Source organism: Archocentrus centrarchus, unplaced genomic scaffold (genome assembly GCF_007364275.1).
Source record: "Archocentrus centrarchus isolate MPI-CPG fArcCen1 unplaced genomic scaffold, fArcCen1 scaffold_29_ctg1, whole genome shotgun sequence".
In the NCBI taxonomy this organism is placed as follows: domain Eukaryota; kingdom Metazoa; phylum Chordata; class Actinopteri; order Cichliformes; family Cichlidae; genus Archocentrus; species Archocentrus centrarchus.
This window is the reverse complement of record NW_022060258.1, coordinates 3,779,749-3,798,718: the sequence shown is the minus strand read 5'-3', so window position 1 is coordinate 3,798,718 and position 18,970 is coordinate 3,779,749. Positions and strand designations below refer to the sequence as shown.

Here is an 18,970-nt window from a genome sequence, read left to right as displayed (position 1 = left end):
CGAACACAGCAGTGACCTCTCTCTGCTTTTTTATACCTTTGACTGAGAGTAATTTGAAAACATAATGTACCATAAATACCACAGTGACTTTTTACTGCTGTAAACTGGCAGGAGGTTCGCTGCTGGTCAAAAGGCAACAAATCACCTCCAGCAGCCTGCTGAGGCGCTCGCCGCTCACATTAGTGGGGGCCGGTTTGGAGACACTGAGAGACTCTGATTGGGTTTGTCAGGAGGAGCCAGTGGCGTCGGTTAAATAATGTTTTAATGTTTTTCACATCAGCTGGTCGGCCACAGCCCTGAGCCATAAAAACTCCTCACTAATCTTTACAGAAAGTTAGTGCAACTTAAATGGAAACGTTTCCCTTTTTATAGGCTTTTTATTTCCTCTTTACTTTTCATGCACAGTTTTGGCATTTTACATCCTACTAAACAGTCTGTCTGGACCAAACAGCAACCTCTGGGGCTGAAAACTGCTGCAGTTCCTCTGCAGTACAGCAGAGGCGCCACAGTGAGTCAGGCCCCACAGACTCCCATGTTAAAACTGTCCAGCAGAAAAAAACACATTTACAGCCAGATACAGAAACTGCTTTGGTCTCTGAGGATAATTTCCCCCTTCATAACAGCTGTACAGGGAGAGTATGTTTCTAAAACTCACCTGTTTAATTTGGATTAAAATTTGCATTATTAGAGGCGTGACCTCTTTGATTGATCAATTAAATTCAGTTCAATTCAATTTTATTCATATAGCACCAAATCACAACAACAGTCACCTCAAGGCACTTAATGTTATAGGTAAAGACATTACAATAATTACAGAGAAAACCCAACAGTCAGAACGACCCCCTATGAGCAGCACTTGGTGACAGTGGGAAGGAAAAACTCCCTTTTAACAGGAAGAAACCTCCAGCAGAACCAGGCTCAGGGAGGGGGGGTCATCTGCTGAGAGGGGGGAGACGGGACAAAAGACACACTGTGGAAGAGAGCCAGAGATTAATAATAACTAATAATTAAATGCAGAGTGGGGTATAAACAGAGTGAAAAGAGGTGAATGAAGAAGAAATACTCAGTGGTTAAGGGTCACCTGATCCAGCCCTAACTATAATCTTGATCATAAAGGAAAGTTTTAAGCCTAATCTTAAAAATAGAGAGGGTGTCTGTCTCCTGAATCCAAGCTGGAAGCTGGTTCCACAGAAGAGGCGCATGAAAGCTGAAGGCTCTGCCTCCCATTCTACTCTTAAGTATCCTAGGAACCACAAGTAAGCCAGCAGTCTGAGAGTGAAGTGCTCTGTTGGGGTGATATGGTACTATGAGGTCTTTGAGATAAGATGGGGCCTGATTATTCAGACCTTGTAGGTGAGGAGAAGGATTTTAATTCTATTCTAGATTTAACAGGGAGCCAATGAAGAGAAGCCAATATGGGAGAAATCTGCTCTCTCTTTCTAGTCCCTGTCAGTACTCTAGCTGCAGCATTTTGGATCAGCTGAAGGCTTTTCAGGGAGCTTTTAGGACAGCCTGATAATAATGAATTACAATAGTCCAGCCTAGTAGGAATAAAAAGCTTTTCAGCATCACTCTGAGAAAGGATGATTCTAATTTTAGAAATATTGCACAAATGCAAAAAAGCGGTCCTACATATTTGTTTAATATGTGCATTGAAGGACATATCCTGGTCAAAAATGACTCCAAGATTTCTCACAGTGTTACTGGAGGCCAAAGTAATGCCATCCAGAGTAAGTATCTGGTTTGACACCATGTTTCTAAGATTTGTGGGGCCGAGTACAAGAATTTCAGTTTGATCTGAATTTAGAAGCAGGAAATTAGAGGTCATCCAGGCCTTAATGTCTTTAAGACATTCCTGCAGCTTAAAGCTGAGTATCATCTGCATAACAGTGAAAATGTACTTTCTAATAATACTGCCTAAGGGAAGCATGTATAGTATAAATAAAATTGGTCCTAGCACAGAACCCTGTGGAACACAGAGATGAGTCCACTGTCAGAGGCTGTAAGAAGATCATTTGTAACCTTCACTAATGCTGTTTCTGTACTGTGATGAATTCTGAAACCTGACTGAAACTCTTCAAATAAACTGTTCCTCTGCAGATGATCAGTTAGCTGTTTTACAACTACTCTTTCAAGAGTCTTTGAGAGAAAAGGAAGGTTGGAGATTGGCCTATAATTAGCTAAGGCAGCTGGGTCAGTGATGGCTTTTTAAGTAGAGGTTTAATTACAGTCACCTTGAAGGCCTGTGGTATGTAGCCAATTAATAACAATAGACTGATCATATTTAAGAGTGAAGCATTAATTAATGGGACTTTTTTTGAGCAGTCTCTTGAAGTAACTATTGAAGTTAACTCCGAATGATCAATCGGAAAGAAAGAGTCTAAACAAATACCAGTACTATTGAGAGTAGCTGTACTTAATGATACATCTGTGAGATGGTTATGAATAATTTTTTTCTCTAATGGTTAAAATTTCATTTGTAAAAACAAGAAAAGCTGTCTGGTGAGTTTTAGGTCAATCCTTTGCAGCACTTTGACATTTTGGACCATCTTTGTAGGTTAATGATGTGAACCCAAACAGATAAAAAAAGGAAAGTGAAGACAAAAATGATTGTTACATCTAGTCTTCATTGTCCTGTGTATCCACTGAGGTGAGCGTATATATTGAAGGAAAAGACAGGAACAAGTGTACAGCTTAAGTCTGTGTTTGAAGAAGTCTGCCCTGTGGTGACAGTTAATTTGCTCAGTTTAAGCCCGAGGATGAAAAACCACTCAGAAGCACTGAACTAAATAGATGTGAGCCCAAACATGCACCGATGTGCCATCACTATCAACAAGCTGAAACAAAGCTGCTTAATCCACAGCTGTAGCCACGAACACAAGAAGCAGAGTGACAGCGCCGTCTGGGCCCACAGGAGCTTTTCAGCTGGTAATAGTTGGGCCCGCGTGCATCTCCGAGGGCCATCCGAGTCGACCACAGCAATTCTTTAATGCTCCAAAGACGGCAAGGAGAAAGAGGCTCAGTGAGCAGCTGTGATAGGTTGAGAGGAGGCACAAAGGCACTGAAACAAAGAAAGAAGCAGCCAAGATGGAACTGGCCTCTCCTGGGTGTTGGATTATTAGGACGAGCTGCAGCTTTGAGAGGTGGTGGTGAAACGATGGCGGGTCGAAATTAGGAGAGAAGAGGGAAGAAACAAAGAGTGGAAATCTGACAGGCACTGCCTCTCTGCTGCTTCATTCAGGGTTCAACCTCGATTATCATCAACCCATCAGTTAACTTTCACCTTTTCATCTAACTGTTTGGAGCACCCAACTGGAAAATACTGCAACAGAAAAACTAAAATGAATGTATGACAGTTCCTTTCAAGGCACTTTAAATTGCAAGATAAATACCCCGATATAGAAGGCAACATATTTAAAGGTACCATCTTTCCATTTCTGAAAATTTTTCTATTTAGCGTATGAATAAAAACAAAACCAACCCTAACCCAGTCCAGTGGCCTGAAATTATTTATTATGCCATATTTTTTTCAGTATTTCCACCAATTTTGCATCAAAATTGGATTTAACTGACAGCTCATTGAGGTTTCTTTAAACTTGGAATTTAATATATAAAGAAGTCAACTTTTTCCTCCTTTGTTCCTGTTGATGGAATTCTGTTGACGGAATTGGGTCGACCAATGGATGAAGTTGTGTTACAGTGGCAGCAGGCTAAGTAGGTATTCCAGACATTTTGTCAGTGATGATTTCCATTTCACTCCCATCCCATGAGATCTACAGTATAATGTCTTCATCAAGTTCCAGGTCTACCTCAGTTGGATGCCCCTTGAAAATCTCCAGTGGACATTTCTAGGAGGCATCCCGATCACACCTCAGCTGGCTCCAAAATAAAGGAGCAATGGCTCTACCCTGAGTTTCCTCCAGCTGTCTGAGCTCCTCCCCGTCTCCTAAAACCTGTCTCCTAAAACTTGTTCAAGTTGCCAAAATGTAATCCTCTAATGTATTCATCACTCAGTCAACAGCGGTGTCCTTCGCGCTCATCGGTAGTTGCTTCAGTCGCTGGCCTCAAAGTTTAAGTGGGGAGCCTCGGTGCAGCATAAATCTGAGCCCAGGCACCCTGCAGAGGAAGTTCATTTCTGCTGTTTGTATCCACATTTGTGCTCTCTCAGGCACTATCCATAGCTCGAGGCCATAGGTGAGGAGCACATTGAAACCTTCTGGCTTCATTCTCTGCTCACCACAAAAGTCCACTATATTATTGCTGGTGCCACACCAATTCAACGATTCACCTCATGCTCCACTTTCCCAGCAAGATCCTGAGATATTCTAACTCCATCTCTTAGGGAAGCCAGGAACTGTGGAGGAAGCAATCCACCATTTTCCAGCAAAGAGCCATGGCCTCAGACTTGGAGGTGCTGACTACTATCCCATCAACCTCCCATCAACCTCCTCACCCCAGCCACACCTTGACATCCAGTCGATGAATATCACAAACAGTATCAGAAACAAGGGCCAACCCTGGTGGAGTCCAACACCCACTGAAAAGGTTTGACTTTGTGCCAAGGACATGGGGAATTTCCTTGCATGTTTGAAAGTGGCTAATTATCTGAGGAGCCTCGATGAAGGGTAATGAATCTGAACTAAAGTCCAGCCATGACAAAAAAGCCAAAGTGCTGGTATTCTTAATGGTATTTCAGAGTTTGTCCCTTCATTAAAAACAATAAAAATCATGTTAATGACTCATTAGTCTCACTATTCATGACGACACAAACGGCTTCATTACCAGCTCTAATGAAGCGGAGCACGAAGCTGTGATGATGGACGATTTGTCCTGCAGTCCTGCTGCAGCTTCATTAACAAAAACAATGTGATGCATTGTTCAATAATACCACAGGATTCTGTTTTTACTGCAGCGTCCCCTCATACAGACCGACTTTCCAAAACAAGTCATTCGTATTCATTACTCGTGGTTTTTCACTACAGTAGAGGGCCGGTTCTCCCAGCAACAGGCAACAAAGTGAGCCGAGATCAAACCTCCTTTCATGCAGTCTCAGGAAACCGGAGCTTCCTGTGCGATGAAAGCCACCACGCTGAGGACGCTACCTGCCAATCACAGCTGCCCAATTTGTTTTGACCTGAAAAAAACTTTTACCTTCCTCCCTGCCTGCAGAAGTAATAAAAGATGGATGCAATGTGGGGGCATCTACAGCCAACACGAGTATAATTTTAAGGAATCAGCAGTCTGTGGCTGTGGTACTTCAGTGAATATAGGTCAGAGATGCTTTTTCAATATTTCTGTGTCTTAGAGTTATGAGTCTGTGCGGCATCTAAAAATATCGATCACAGTCACAGAAAGTGGCAGAGCCTTTCCTTTCAGTTTAGACGCTGCGTGGAACAGATTTAGTGGAACGCGCACACTGAGGGAACGTCACACAAACCTGGTTCAGATTCTGGATGCAGACAATCGGCTGACAGACAAATGCATTCACACAGACACTTCTCAACAAAATTGCTGTTGTTCAGGGCTGTGAAGGTACTGTATGTGATTATTGTGGCCGGAATAATTCACTTTAATCGTATTATTGCATTTCTATAATGCAAAATTTGAAAAAACAGAAGTCCCATCTGTGTTGTCTTCTACCTTAGTTTGATCCTGTATTGTTTTTTTGGTCTTATAACTGCATTAAATGCTCACTTTGTCAACTCTGTTTTTAAAGTTACTGGGACATCTTCTTCCTGTGAGGACGCAGGGACCGTGACGCTACAAGCCAGGCATCAAAAAATGGCACTGAGTCTTTCTGATGGGTTAAACTCTGACACTTTATGTTAATACACCATCACTGAGGTTTTCCACACAGAATAATGAGTGACTGTTTGACCCAGGTCACATATTAAGCACTTCAAACTGTGTTTGAATGGTGCCTCTGCATGTTGTGCAGTTCAAACTCTCCTTCTGACACCTCCTCCTGAACCTGGAAGCTAAACCCTCCGCCTCTCCTACCTGTGCAGCTTCATCCTGAGCTGAGGTCCTTAACTCCCAGCTCACAGCGAGATGATACAACATGAGTCACCGGGTGATTCATTCAGATCTGACAGAGCCGGCGACGAGTGGCACTCAGTACAATTACTGTTTTCTCTACAGCAGGAACGCTCACCAACACTCACATCAGCTAAAAAACACATGATTACCTCTCTGAAAATGATAAATTACTTAACATTCATGCAGTTTTTAGTGAGGACTCATGCTAAATTGTGTTTTCATATAAGCTAAAGGGCTGCCTGTTTACTCTGCTGCTATATATAGTTCAAACACATGTAGTGAAAAATGAAAGGGGTGAAGAAGTTGATGTATCGCTGCAGACTGAGCAATGCGGCAGGAAATTTAACGTCTCACAGCAGCAGGTGCAGAAACTCCAGAGGAGGAAAGACACAGAAGACAAAATAAAAGACTTACATCTAAAAAACTAAAAGCAGAAATTTCAGATACTTGTGCATTAATTTAGTCATTTCTGTGTCGGCATGTCGATCGGGTTTTATCTCACTGAAAGGTTTGCATTACTAACTTCCTGTCATGTAGCTGCAGGGGTGCAGCTGAAAGAAGGGTTTGCACTGACACCACCCTCACATCAGTACATCCATCTCCTTTTTCTATGAGGAACAGAGGAATGACTTGTGTGTCAAATTACATACTTCCATACTTGTTGAACTCATATTATTTATTTATTATTGACCATTTTGGACAGTTTCTGTTCCAGAAGAAATTTTCCTTCAAATTCTGGGTGAAAGGAAAAATATGGAGCCGAAATTTCACTCAGAAAGGAAGATTATCTGACTTGTAATTGACAAGTTGTTAGCCAATGATTGCACAGATTCACAGTGAGGCTTTAAAACAGCGATGGAAACCCACGGTGACCTCGTGGTAGCTCCACCTATCCGGTCCAACATTGTTTTTAAATGTTTCTGTGACTGAATGAAAAACAATCATAAGCATTTCATAAGTTTCAAAGACTTTTATCGGCAAAGAGAAATGAATTTATGTAAAGCATATTTAAAGTGTTGACCCTTCTTTGTCATGAACTGTAAAATGCTCTGTATGTGATCTTCTGGGCTGAATGATACTGTAATACTAAAAATGTCCTCAAAGACCAACTTCTTCCTGTGATCCACTTTTTGTGTATGAAAAACACAGTTTGTGCACTCGCACGAGTTTTGCCATGACTGTGTGGAGAGACGGAACCTGTGAGGAACTCTGACGTCCTCTCATCAACACATGAAATTAGCAGAAATATCAGATTTCTGTCACGTTTTCTGTTTTAACATCATTTCTTCTTGTGCAGAAGTTTCATGGCACCAACCATGGACCAAACTTTGAATTTACTCATATTCATATTTACCTTTGATGATTTTTGAGACATTTTGTTACGTTTCATGCATCATTTTGAAGGAAGCCTGACTGGGAAGTTTCACAGTGATATTCCCGGCTCCCCCTTTCTCAGTTTATTTCCTGTTTATCTTCTTCCTCTTTGTCCCCACTCGGCTGCTTCATCTGGCCGTGACCATGTTGAGTCAGCACAGGTGCAGTGAAGGCACGGGCTCGTTAAATCCCTCTGTCACTGCATATTATGGACTATCCTCCCTCGTTAGCCGTAAATTTGAGTGAAAGTGAACCCTCTAATAAAAACAAAACAATTTGTCTAATTGGGCATCATTACCCGCCCTCCATATGTGTCCGATAATTGTCCTGGTAGGTGGCTTTAGATGCTTTCAAAAGATAAATATGTTTTGTTTGTACCAGCAGTGGTGATAATGGGAGTTAATGGGTGGGACGCAGGCTACAGCTCATTAGGTACATGCATTGTATTATAACTCCACCACATGTGTCAGAGTTAATGCAGGGGATGGTTTTATTGTGGAAAAACAGCAAAGAGAAGGAGAACACGACTTCCTCCATTAAAGAGCGTTACGTTCATATGCACAAAGATCAGTGATCCCCTTCCACCATCACTACCTGTGCTCACCTCAGCGCGGTGTGACGGTCTGTGCTGCATTTTACAGTTACAGTCAGGTTAGCTTCTCTCAGGTAGCACAGAAGAAGCTAATGACCCATGTCAGAAGCTGCAGCAACAATATACCTTCTGATGTAATATAAAACCCTCAAATGTTAATATAATAAGACCTTTACCTTACTGAATGAATATCATATAACACGAAGGGTTACACAGCAGGCCGTATGTGGTACCTTATCTCTGAGACAGTGCGGAGTAACACTTAGGAAGTACTCTTGGCCTCAGTGGTAAAAACACTTCATTAGTTTCATATTCTTTCCTAATTTGAGAGGAAACATCTGCTAAAATAATTCATATACGGCACCTCTGAAGTACACAAACCAAAGCCTGTGCAGCAGTCGAGCACACGGAGACCAAACCAGCACCTCAGAGCCAGAGCTGCTCGCCGCCGGTAAGTGCATGAAAGTTTAGAAGTTGTAAGTTACAGTACTGCCAGTACCTTAACTTACTGTTCACATTTTTCTGTAATGCAATACAGTACAACAGTACTGCAGTAAATTCGGTAATCCCATTACAGTTACAGATATGCAGTTAATCGTGTTACGGTTCTTCAGCTTCACTTTCAGTGAGAACAGTTTAACCCTCAGCCTCCAGCTTCCTCGCGCTCATGTGCTTATATTTAAGTGTTTCCTGTGAAATAAAGGCGAGGCAAACAGAGCTGTGACCCCTGATCCACCAAAGGGGTGCAGCAGTCCAGGGAGTGAGCCTTAATGTGTTTGTGATGTGACTCTGGTGCCAACTAGACCATTTAGGAACATCAGGGGTTTAATGAAGTGAAAACAGCTGCAGAACAGATGACTTTTCCATCACTGGGAAAATAATTACCCTCCCATTTCATTGCAGTGAGGGCCGCAGTGTAAGGATGCAGCACCAGAGTCAGCTTACTGTCTGACCCATTTATCTTCAGCTAAACCTGCAGAATTGTGTTTGCTAACAGACAAATTAATCACTTAAATTCATTTGATTCCTGTTAAATTGTTTAGAAAAAGTTTTCCTTGAGCTGCATTTAAACTAAAAAAAAAAAAAAAGCATTTCTGTTTATCTTCACATGACTTCAAACTTGAGGTCAGGCCAGTTTTTACAGGAGGCATTTTTCCTGCTGTGTGCTGTGAAATGTTTGAGATAGAAGAAACACTTTGTGCTCCCACTGAGAATCAGCTTTTCAGCGTCTGTTATTAAAAACATCCTGAGCTCGGCGGCCATTAAGTTCTTTTCAAAATCTGTTTTGAACTGGTGGAAGTTTGGCCAGCCTGAAAGCCAAAGCTCTGAAAAGCTTAAAGAAGTTCCTAAGCTGTGAAACTGTGCCTCACACATCAACGATAACACAACCAACACATCCAGAAAATGATGAGAGGCTCTGAGTTTCACTTTCAGGGAACTGTGACAGCAGAGTCTGCGATCAATATGATCAATATGATCAATGAGACTGTGTAATGAAGTGCACGGCCTGTGATTTAAACATGCCAACAGTATTTCAGAGCTAAAAACATTTGAAAAGAAACTGTTACTCCAGCACGTTCTAACCTCCTGTTACCGCTAACCGTCCAACAACACCACAGCGTTTGTAGAGCTGTGCAGCACAAAGAGCACAGTTATTCTGTCGACTAATAAGGGTCGGCTGAATTATTCATCGTATATGTAAATAAGGTTTAATATGATTTGCAGCTCTCCTGCTGGCATACGCACGCGTTCCTTTGTGTTCACGCTGGAAGTGGGAAATAAACTCCACAGTGCTCTGCTGCGCTTGCCTGCTGCAGCTACTCTGTGGAGCCACCACACAGTTAACGATTAGCATTACAGCGAGTGGACAGTGGTACATGAATCGAATGCAACCTTAAATTAAGAGTTACATTTTTTCCAAATCGTCCATCTGAGTTGCTGTGCTGGGTCCAACAACTTTCCCTGCAGAAAACTTTTAACCTGATTTGTTGCCCTCCTGCTGGAAGAGCCTTCATGTTCCCCAGTGTTTCCCAGCATTGCTAATGCTACAATCACAGCACTGAAGCAGTGACTGGAGATGGTGACATGACCAAAATTACTGCCAACATGTGCAATAAACGTGCAATTATGTTGCAAATGGTTGCTTTAAGTCTGCAAATTTCACAGTCAATCGCTGCCTTCAAAGCAACTTTGGTTTGTCAAGACGGAGGAAAAAAAAGAATCAGAAAAGTCAGTTTGTTATCATTTTGTAATTTAATGGGGTGAAATTGGCAATTGCATGCAATCTGTTTGTGATGATGTGGAGATTAACTGTGATAAATGAGGGGAAATTGTAAATATGTTGCTATCTGTTGTAAATGTGTTTCCGTGCACAGAAATTCACATCAACTATTAGAACCTCAAAGATCTGAAACAGAAATTCAGAAATTGCCCCACAGTGATGCAAATGCTACAGGAAGGAAATTTAACTGCAAAATGACATCAGCACTCAAATACTGCCAACCAGCTGCCAACCAGCTGAGTCACCTGCAAAGAGACGGGTTGCAGACCGACTGCAGCCTGTTGGAAATCTGTATGCATTTATGAATTAGACAGCAGTTATTGCTTCACCAGTCTGTCTGAGCGTGACTGCAGTCAGTCTGAGTCTGAGTGATAGCACCAGGTGACCTGTGCAATCACCTTGTGATCGAAAATGGTCACAGGTGGTTAGAGTGACTGTCTGGTTCCCCAGAGGTTGAGCATACAACACCTTCAACCTCTGGGGAACCAGACAATCATTCTAACTACCTGCAATCAGTCACCAAAAAATTCAATGCAACCACCAGTTTTTCCTAGCCGTGCTCTAGTACGGTTCAGTGTGACTGAACCATCAGTCTGCTGTGGCAGAACAGCTGTGCTCAGACCCCCTCACAGCTCTGCTCTGCTGACTTTGTCTCCCAGTCAAAGTCAGCAGAGCCGTTAGTGCAAAATGTTGAAGGAACTAAAAAGAATCGGAGCAAGAAGAAAACATTCCCACAGTCGCATCAGCTGACTGAAACGGTGACAAACATGACGCCTTCATCAGATCAGGTCCAGCTCTTTGATCTGGACTGTAGTCCAGGGGAGGTTTCAGAAGTCTGGATCAGATGAGCTAGATTTGAACAAAGGATTCAGAGATGCTGAGTAAACAGCTGAAAACATGTTAAAGCCACACAACCAACATGGTGACAGCTGAAGGTGTGTTAACTCCTAACTCAGCTGACGTTCAGGACCAAACAGCCCAAACTTAATCTGATGAAGAAAGATGGTCTCACGACGGTAGGAGGACACTAGCTTATGACCCCTTCAGGCTGGTTTTGTGGCTATTGGGTAATTGCTAATAATTTAACGTGTGCACCGAGCAGGTAACATTGATGATAACTGTTTAATTTTTAAAGGTTGTTCAAAAAGGAGCTTTTTTCAGTGTTGTGAACGACAGCTGCTCCAGCTGTTCATGAGGGGAGGGGCTGTGTGCCTGCGGCAGTGTGGTGTGTATCAGCTGGAAGAGAAGAATACCATCGGTACTGATACGGTACAAATTAGAATCTGATAGTACTTTTTAGTATTGATTCGTATCTGAGAATGGATAATGCATAAGGGTCAGGTAAAGCGGAGTTAAACAGAGTTAAACTGAGAAAGCTAATAATTCTGACACCTTCCAGTTATCCTCAAAGGATAAGAGAGAAAGGACAGACCTGAAGATTAAGAAACAGCTGAAGGAAAAACAGCATGAATCTGTTCATTTTTTCCTCTACACACCAACGTCAGACACACAGACCAATCAATGAAGAAGAGGGAGCTGTAGCCTGTGCAGGTGGATCAACAGCACCGTAAAGTGATTTGTTAGGTTTACTTTCTCTTTAAGGCTGAATTTTGATGGTCCTGAAGACCTTTAACACAATAGGAGCAGATAAGGAATGGATAGATGGACTTGCAGAGAGCTTGATGAAAAGGATGATTTATACCATAAGCAGACCCAGTCCTCCCTCTCTCTTCAGATCTGAACTGAACTCCATCCTCAAAATCCAAAAACCTCCTCATTAAATCTCTGCACGTCCTCTGGCTGCCCCTCGCTCTGCCCATCGCCTCTCATCCCTTCAGCAAACACACCAGGTGTTTTCAGAAAAATCATCCATTTAAAGCACCTGAACTCATCCAGTCAAAAATCACTGAACCCACTGCGACACATTTCAAACCCTGCACAGCTGTCAGGTTTTGTCACATCTTCTTCAAATGCGAGGCACTTCTTCGTTGGTGTTTTTCTTACAGCCTCGTTGACCTTTTCCTTCTAACAGCTGCTCGTCTGTTTCTGTTTCACCTGCAGGGCTTCTGTTACCGATCTGACCGACCACATTCATCCAAATGCAGGGATCACAGCCAGCTGAATGTGGCCCGTTTAACCTCTTAACATCCACCAGGTCACTGGCATCCATCTAGTGTTGGGGAAGTGAAAATATTTCACTGATTCTTCCTGTTTCAGTCCACCAACTTAAAACTGTTCTAACTAGAAACTCATTGAAAACTCACGAACCAGAGTAGAGAACATTAGAACCTGGAAACCTCAAATAAAGATCTAGATGAGGCAGAAGAGAGACATCCCGTTTAAATGCCAGATGGATTTATGAAAAACAGCATCACACGGCCTCAAACCAAAGGTGCTCAGAGTTAGAGTGCCACTAAGAACAAGTGATCTGGGTCAGGGAAACATCATGAGTCGAACCCTGTGAGATCTAAGTGATCATTGCTGACAAACAAAAGCCCTTTTTTGTGTGTTTTCCTCTAAGACATAGGCTGGGGTTGTGTTTGGGGTTTGTGCATTGCATGATTATTTTTATTTGTCTCCTTGTTGCCAAAATGTTGGACATTACATATTCTTCTTTTATCACAAAAACTTTAATGCAAAGAAATTATGACACAATTTGAAACCTGGAATCTTCTAGTTTCTGAACATCTTTCCTATTTTTTAGCATGTAATAAAAACCCAACCCAAACCCCCGGGGGCAGTTAAAAATGGAAGCTCCATGAATGTCTTACCTCACTTTCTAAATCCTAAACCGAGATTAAATACAGTGTGCAGCTGCAGAAACGGGCAATAAATCTGAAGTTAGACTGAACTGAGAGAAATACCAAACATTAAAATCAGGCCTGAGAAACGGGAGAGGAAGAAAAGAGGCCAACACAGACCCGGAACCTGCATCAGCAGCTTCACACCAACAACATCCAGAAACACACACACACACACACACACACACACACACACACACACACACACACACACACACACACACACACACACACACACACACACACACACACACACAAAGCCGCAGAAACTCCCGCAGCTTCCCCTGCACGACTCGTTCCAGCAGAAACACGCGTGACGTGTGCTGGTTGCTGGTGTCGTGTTCTGCTGTCTGGAGGAGTCAGAGTCCACACACACACAAATGCGCGCGCACAGAGTGGGTTTGTGACGGAGGTGTGGGGGGTGATCTGTGACGGTATTCGTTAATGTGGGTGAGACAGACCCCCTCAGGTGTTGTGGGTCAGCTTACTCCTCCTACCTGGAACAGGCGCAGGATGTTGGCCACCATGATGGACACGGAGCTGGCCGAGGCCCCGATGACCCCCACAACTTTCTCGGGCTTCACGAACACCGGAGGCTCCCCGTTGGTGCACCTCACATCTGACGTGTCCTTCTGGATGAGCGCCTGGACGAAAGTCAGCGACTGCTCCAGCGCGTACGTGTCCCGCGAGCAGGTGTCCAGGATCCGCGCGCCCAGAGTGACGTTGGGCAGCAACTCGTCGTCGCCGTTGATCTGGTCCAGGGCGTACATCATGGCCTCCAGCCGGTGGATGCCGTTTTCCTTCTTGATGTCCCCGCACGGCATCCCCGGGACCCCCCTGGCATGGACCGGGAAAAGCCCCCCCAGCGTCACGTCGCCCTCCACGCGGATCGAATGCGGTGCGTAAATCTCCTGGGAGCCCGCCAGGTCCAGGAAAGCCTGGAGCATCCACAGGACCCGGAGGGTGAGGCATGCTCTCAGCTGGGGGGGACGATCGGAGCGCCTGCCCATGTTTGGATCCGCCGCCTCCGCTCCAACGGTTCAATCACGCACCGGGAAACGCAGAAGCACCGCGCAGCGCGAGGAGGCACTTCTCAGGACAGTTTAGGAAATCCAGCAGCTCATCCCCGCCCTGCGCCCCGCAGAGAGAAAACACCCGGTCACAGAAAAAAGAAAAAAAAAAGAAAAAGAAAAAAACAGGCGTCAGGATGTCAGAGAGCTGTAATCCTGCAGGTAGAGCACGAATATCCGAGCAGCGCGGACTCAACAGCGCGTTATCCCTGCGAAGAGAGCGCAGAGCCGCAGCTGCTGCGCGACGCTGCTGCCGCTTGTTGCATGAGAACCCATCCCTGGATTTCAGAGGAAAAGAAAGAAGCACCAGCGTGAAAGGAAAAGAAGAAGAAGCAGCACTCCGTTAACTCCTCTGGGCACTGCCGTTATTCCGAATGTAGAGAAAAGCCCAGCCAGCCCACGCGCGGGTCTGATGTCATATCACCAACATGTGATAATGAACCTGTTCCCACCTGCGGGAAAAACGACAGCAGGTCTGATAGTTTCCTCAAACCTGGAAAAATCAGTAGCTGAAGGCAGGGAGGAGAAACAGCGGCTCCGCACGCTCTGAGTGCACAGAATAACTGCGCTGTGCCGAGAGCCGAGCCGTGTGTGACAGCCTGCTCACCCCCTCCCTCAGCCTCCGTCCGCGGTCACCTGTCTGCGGCCGCGCGCTGCGGGCAGAGCGCAGCTTCCCGCGTTTCTGCGCACAAAGTGTCCGAATATGAAAGAAGGAAAAGCGGGATAATGAGTCCGCACAGAGCCGGAGAAGCGGAACTCTGCGCGCTCTCTCTCTTCCTCTCTCCCCACCGTCCACAAGCCCCCCCACTCCCTCTCTCATACACGCACGCACGCGCACACTCCACCTACGCGCGTTTGTGTAATTATCAGTGTAAGGTTCCTGCTGCCAAAACACCCCGAACAAACACAAGGAAGAACAGCCTCCTCCAGCTCTGAATTATGGGCAGTTATTATGAATGACTGAAGAATAGGACAGAATAGGCTCATTATCAGCTTCCTGCTCCATCATTTCTCACAATTTATTGAGTGTTCTTTTTAAACTCACATTTTATAAACTCCACGGAGTATCTATTTATTTATTTATTTTTTCGTTTCCAGAGGCCTGATTAGACTTCAGGGTCAGTGGCGGTCCTAGCCTGTTTGGCGCCCTGGGCGAGCATCCCCGCCGGCGCCCCCCCCCCCCCCCCCCCCCCACACACACACAATAGCGATCGCCGCACTACTACACTTGGGGGGGTAATGAGCGCCTGCTGTGTGGTGTATGTAGCTTTCTGCCATGGTCTGACAGACAGGCTTTAACAGAAGGTCCCCCCACCATCACAGGCACACTCAGAATTTCTTTTAAATTTTTATTTGAAAAAACATGGAAGAAACTGAAATATTACACAGCTTCTGCTTACCTTTATCTTTGCTTGTTTCTCCTCTTCTTCTTTTCTCTTTTTCCTAAACTGTGCACCTGATGGCTTTGACCTTTTCCTTTCCATCTGCCACAATTCGCCACCACCACCGCCCATCCCCAGGGTTGTCAGATCTGACTGACAGTTGCCAGCCCAACACAACAAAACCTCCACTGAAACTCATGTTAATAGCACCAGGTGTGATATATATTTAAATATACAAGCTTTGGGTAACTTGTTAAAATTTTGGCTGCTTTTCACCATATTTGGTAGGTTTTTAGGAAGTTTTTATTGTAAAATTATATATCTATATAATTTTATAATTATATAGAAATATCTATATAATATTCCACCCCAATGTGTTCACAAGCTGCCCAATCTGGCAACACTGCGCCATCCACCAACATTTGTCCAAACTGTCTAGATTCGTATTTGTGTTATTTTTTTTATCAGGATTCGGGTTCACACAAATACTGTGATTTAATGACCATATTTACAGTATTATAAATGAAATTGGCTTTGTGTTCTATCAGTTGTGTGCATCTAATTTTATTAGACGCACAGATTCATTCTGTGGAACATGGGAGGAAAAAAAAAAAAAAAAAAAGAGTCAGTTTTGCATATCTCGCAAAAGTTTTGCGAGATCCTGAGTTACTTTTGCGAGATCTCGCAAAACTTTTCAATATTAGGACATACACTTCGCGTTAATCTTGATATGGCAGTGTCCGTGAGGATGAAAGGTTTGGCGAGAGACTGCCAGCAAAAGTCGCCTTTATTTATAATTCAGCGGTTACTGTTGGCTGTAACCAGGCCCAAACTGTACAGGCATGAATGAATGAACCCGGCTGACAGTCTCACTCTCACGCCATCACTGCTTCACTCGACTCGCACCCCAGGCTGAGAGGAGAAGGGGGCGGGGCAGCGCTGTGTGTGTGACGATCGAGTGAAGCAGTGACAGCGAGACAGAGAGAGAATCCCCCGCCTGCCCTTTTTCTTCTGTTACAACCTGTCTGACCATGGCAGAAAGCTACATGCAATACACAGCAAGCAGAGGGCGCCCATTATCCCACAAGTGGAGCAGTGCGGTAGGCGTTGCTGCGGCGATCGCAATGCGTTGGGGGGAGGGGGGCGGTCATGCCGCCCTAGATGAAATGCCGCCCTGGGCGGCTGCCCATGTCGCCCATATCAGAAACCGCCACTGTTCAGGGTGAACTCTGGGTTTTCTGTACTACTTCTTACGAAATCAGCGCCTGCTGACCCATAGTTCTGAAAACACCGTCATCATTCCCGGAGGATCCCTCTGACCTCTGCGCAGTCAGAGTTGGAGGGTCCAGCGTGAAGCCATTCCTTGATTTTTTTTTTTCTCCCCACTTGGCCTGTTGCACCCTGTTGACTGCAGTGTAGTTCTCAGTCATCCAGGTCATGGAGCTCTGGAGCTGGAACTGAAGAAAGATGAAACGTCTTCAAGAAATTTAAAGAAGTCCAGTCACCTTTTTTCAAGCTCCAGAGACTGTTACAGCAGTTCTATTGTTCTATTTAAGCATTAATATCTGATCCTAAAACACAGCAGCTGTTGACCTTATATCAAATTTACATGCAGACTAAGCCTGCTGTTATATTTAGCCTAACCTTCACTGGCTCTGGAGTGTTAAACACCACCGAGGCTGCAGCTGAGAGAATAAACAATAAAACTGTCTTTTAAACAGTTTAATGAAATATGTGATATTGATAAATCTGTTAACTCACACAGTTGGACTTATTCACAGGCTTCAGAATGGTTAAACTTTGTTCTCCAACTTTTACAGTCTTACTGAGTTTTGACTGAAACTGTTGGCTCTCATAGTGTAATATTTACATGCTTTATCCAAAGCACAGTCTCTGCTGAATCACCTCCACATTATTCACTTATTGTATCTTTGAGGATTCGCTAGCTCAGTGTAGCTATTAACTTAGCTCTTAGCTGACTCACTAGCAGCATGGCTTCTTCTCCCGTCCTGCCTGTGCTTTCCTGCTCTGTGTGTCAGATCTTTAGTTACTCCTCAGCCTCCTTTAGCAGTAACGGTACTTGTAATAAATGTAGCCTGTTTGTAGCTGTGGAGGCCAGGCTCAGTGAATTGGAGCATACTGGAAAATCCTGTAGCTAGCCAGGCCTAATTTTTAATAATTGATCAACATATTGATTTATTCTGCCTTACAGAAACCTGGTTACAGCAGGATGAATATGTTAGTTTAAATGAATCAACACCCCCGAGTCACAGTAACTGTCAGAATGCTCGAAGCACAGGTCGAGGAGGAGGATTAGCTGCAATCTTCAATTCCAGCTTATTAATTAATCAAAGACCCAGACAAAGTTTTAATTCTTTTGAAAGCCTGACTCTTAGTCTTGTCCATCCTAATTGGGAAAATCAAAAACCTGTTTTATTTGTTATTATCTATCGTCCACCTGGTCCCTACTCAGAGTTTCTGCCTGAGTTCTCAGGCTTTTTATCTGATTTAGTGCTCAGTTCAGATAAAATAATTATAGTGGGTGATTTTAACAGCCATGTAGATGCTGAGAATGACAGCCTCAACACTGCATTTAACCTATTGTTAGATTCAATTGGTTTCTCTCAAAATGTAAAGGAGCCCACCCACCACTTTAATCATACTCTGGATCTTGTCCTGACATATGGCATAGAAACTGAAGACTTAACAGTATTCCCTTACTGTTTGGACATTACTGAGCACTGATTAGCAAGTCCTGTATCTGTATCAGTAAGATGCTCCCATGCAGTCCGTGAGTGCAGCTGGATAACCAAGATAACCAGAACTAGTTGAACGTAGGAGTCTCATTTCAATATGGTAATGTCTGGCTCAAGAAAAACTGATATGATGCCCAGAACACCAACACTGGGCCTTCAAAATGTGGAGTCCAGACACCAATGGAAGATGTCACAGTGGCAGCATCCATCTATGTAAGGGACAAGAAGTAAGACAATAACGCCTCTTCCACTGGTACCTACTCAGTTTTGTTCATTTTCCATTACAGTAGAGTACCATCTCAGCAAGGCAGCCTGAAAGTCTCCTGACTTCATTTGTGACACAAACACAGTCCCTCAGTCTAACTTCCTCTGGATTCTGTCTTCCAATCATCTGTGTTGGTTAGGGTGCAGCCAGGTCCATTGTTGCCAGGTTTCAAAACAGCAGGTTTGATTCTTGTGAAGGAGTCGCTCTCATGACTCATCTAGTGACATCACTCTCTGGCCAATCAGTGGCATACATTCTGTTCATGTCACATCTCCAGCTCACTCAGAACTGTGGCTGAGTTGGTACTACAAAAGTACCTGGTACCAGGTACTACCACCTACTGGAAAACCCTGAAACCCAAGTCAAGTCAGGCTGAGCAGGTTCCAGTGGAAAAGCGGCATGAGTCAGTC

General features: G+C 44.1%; 1 protein-coding gene across 1 annotated transcript in view; it reads right to left on the bottom strand.

Moving 5' to 3' along the window:
* Positions 1–14,112, bottom strand: part of grm7 (glutamate metabotropic receptor 7) — a 232,942-nt gene extending 218,830 nt beyond the window's left edge. The window contains exon 1 of the mRNA XM_030723843.1: positions 13,585–14,112. Within this exon, the coding sequence (XP_030579703.1) occupies positions 13,585–14,097 (513 nt within the window). The 5' untranslated portion in view covers positions 14,098–14,112. The remainder of the gene's footprint in view (positions 1–13,584) is intronic.
* Positions 14,113–18,970: the final 4,858 nt, after the last annotated feature.